General features: G+C 68.1%; 1 protein-coding gene across 1 annotated transcript in view; it reads right to left on the bottom strand.

Moving 5' to 3' along the window:
- Window positions 1-610, bottom strand: part of CD5 (CD5 molecule) — a 6,597-nt gene extending 5,987 nt beyond the window's left edge. Inside the window, 1 exon segment of the mRNA XM_019470974.1 lies at window positions 376-610. Coding sequence (XP_019326519.1) covers window positions 376-610 — 235 coding nt within the window.
- Between the last annotated feature and the right edge of the window lie 1,504 nt (window positions 611-2,114).

The following is a 2,114-nucleotide window of genomic DNA, read 5'->3' as shown; positions in this document are numbered from 1 at the left end:
TGAATGTACCCAGCGCTAGGGGGGTCGGGGGGACCCCAGCCGTCCCTTGGGTCCCCACAAAGCTGCCGGTGGCTGGAAGGCAGCGTGGCCGAGCGAGAGCCCCCGGGCACCCGGAGCTGGCACCCAAAGGAGAGCCGGGGGGCACGAGCCGGGGGGCGTTGGGGGGGCGTTCTGGGTGGTCGGAGCTGGCGGCATTCACCAGGGGAAATCCCAGCCCCGGCGGCGGCTCCCTGGTGCCGGTGAGCTGTTTCGGGAGCCGGCATGCTGGATTGCAGCGGGGAAAACCAGCGACGGCCGCTAAACCCAACAGCCCAAGCTCCCACGAGGGCTGGATCCCACCCTCGCTGCTGTGGGGAGACCTGAGGCCGCTCTCACGTAACACCGGTCCTTGCCAAAAATAGCCTCCCCGTGCCGGCGGCTGCTTCCCTCCTCCCTCCTTGCCGCCTTGCTCCGGCTCTGCTCCGGCTGCGCCGCCATCCTCACCACCGCCTGCGGTCACCGGTCGAGGCGAGCGGCACCGCTGCACAGGGGCAGGAAACGTGTCGTGGCGGGCGCTGCCCGTGCTGCCGGCTCCTGCAAAGGAGCTCCTTGCTGATGCACGCCGCGCCATGGCGTGCCGCGCCGCGCCGCGCCGCCATGCCCCGCGGACCACGGCAGCGCCCGAAGCGCCGTGATGACCCCACGGGATGGGGACCGGGGAGGTTTCATCCGGGCATGTCCCTGCTTCTCCCAGTTGCTGGCACCCCAGGGACACCATATATCCCCTGCGAGGGCACGTGGGGCACGGGCGGTGATGGACCGGGGAAGGGAGAGGCGTTAATTGATTGTGCCCTAATTAATTCCTCCAAATCCAGGTCATGCATGCTAACGAAGGCAGCTGTTTTCCATTGACCCGGTGGCATTTCTGCTGAAAGGAGAGCGCCCGGCTGGTGCCTGGGGAGCAGGGGGGGGGACACACGGACGACTGGGCTTCCCAGGCAGCTTGGTGAGGTTAAGGAGAACTCCCGTCCCCTCCTGCTGTCACCGCCCTTGGGCTGCTGCCCGGAGCCACGGGATGCTCTGGTCCCCAACCCCGGAGCGGGGGGCTCGGTTCCCCTGCGAGTTTCCTGCCCCAAAACTCTCTCCAGGTTGAAGATTTTCCATGACTCAAGAGGAAGCTCGCTGGGGCGCGGTGGGCGGCAGGCGGCCGTGGGCTGCCAGGCGCAGGCAGAGCCAGGCAGAGATGCTCAGGGAGGTCGGGTGGAGATGCCAGGAGATGCCGGCAGCATGAGCACGCCATCTCCAGCCAGGCCCCGGCATCCCTGGAGGTAACCCAGCTCGGCAATCCCCTCCCGGCTCCCTTGGCTTCTTCTTGCAGCCTCCACGTCCCCTTGGCCAGGCGGAGCAGGGCCGCTGCCTGCCCCTGCCTGCGCTGGGCAGCGCTGAGCCCCCCGCAGTGCAGAGCTGTGGGCTGTTCCCTGCAGCCCCCACTTGTTCCCATCCCCTCCCGGTCATCCCGGGGGTCCTGCTGGCCCCCAAGGCCAGGCTGGGGCTGTGACGGGAGCGAGCCCTGCCAGGGTGTCTCCCGGGGCGCTGGGGGTCCTGGTGCTGCCCCCCACCCGCCCACGGGCTCTGGGCTGGCACAGCTTTGGCAACGCACTGGGGAAGGGGTGCAAGAGCCAGACCTGCTCCTGGGCCAACCCTTCCCGTGGGACTCAGCTGGGGCTGCACCGGGACCAGCCCTGGGGGTCTGCATGGTTTTTTTAGTGCCGTGGCACCGCCCCGGGGGGTCGGCAGGGGGGGGGGAGCCGAGCCTCCCTCACTCCAAATCGACCTGAGGTCGGTGATTCACCCCGAGCATCCCGGGATATTTCGCCTCTAGGGAAGGTCCACCTCCCCCCGGTTATCCGAAGATGCCTGACCCCCATGGACGTGGGGTGCCGGGGGTCCAGACCTCCCCTCCGAGCCGCGGCTGGGTCTGGAGTCTCAGAGATGCCGTGGGCAGGGTTTGCGCGGTGGCTCGGTTAGAGCATCCCTGCTTGCTGCCGGCAACGCGAGTCAGCTCAGCATCGTCTGCACGCTGTGACAGATAAGGATGATTATAATATCTTGCCGGTGGAGGTGAGGGGAGGGGG

The sequence above is a fragment of the Aptenodytes forsteri genome, unplaced genomic scaffold (genome assembly GCF_000699145.1).
Source record: "Aptenodytes forsteri isolate BGI_AS27 unplaced genomic scaffold, ASM69914v1 Scaffold506, whole genome shotgun sequence".
In the NCBI taxonomy this organism is placed as follows: Eukaryota; Metazoa; Chordata; class Aves; order Sphenisciformes; family Spheniscidae; genus Aptenodytes; species Aptenodytes forsteri.
The sequence above is the reverse complement of the archived record's forward strand: the minus strand, read 5'-3'. Positions and strand labels throughout refer to the sequence as shown.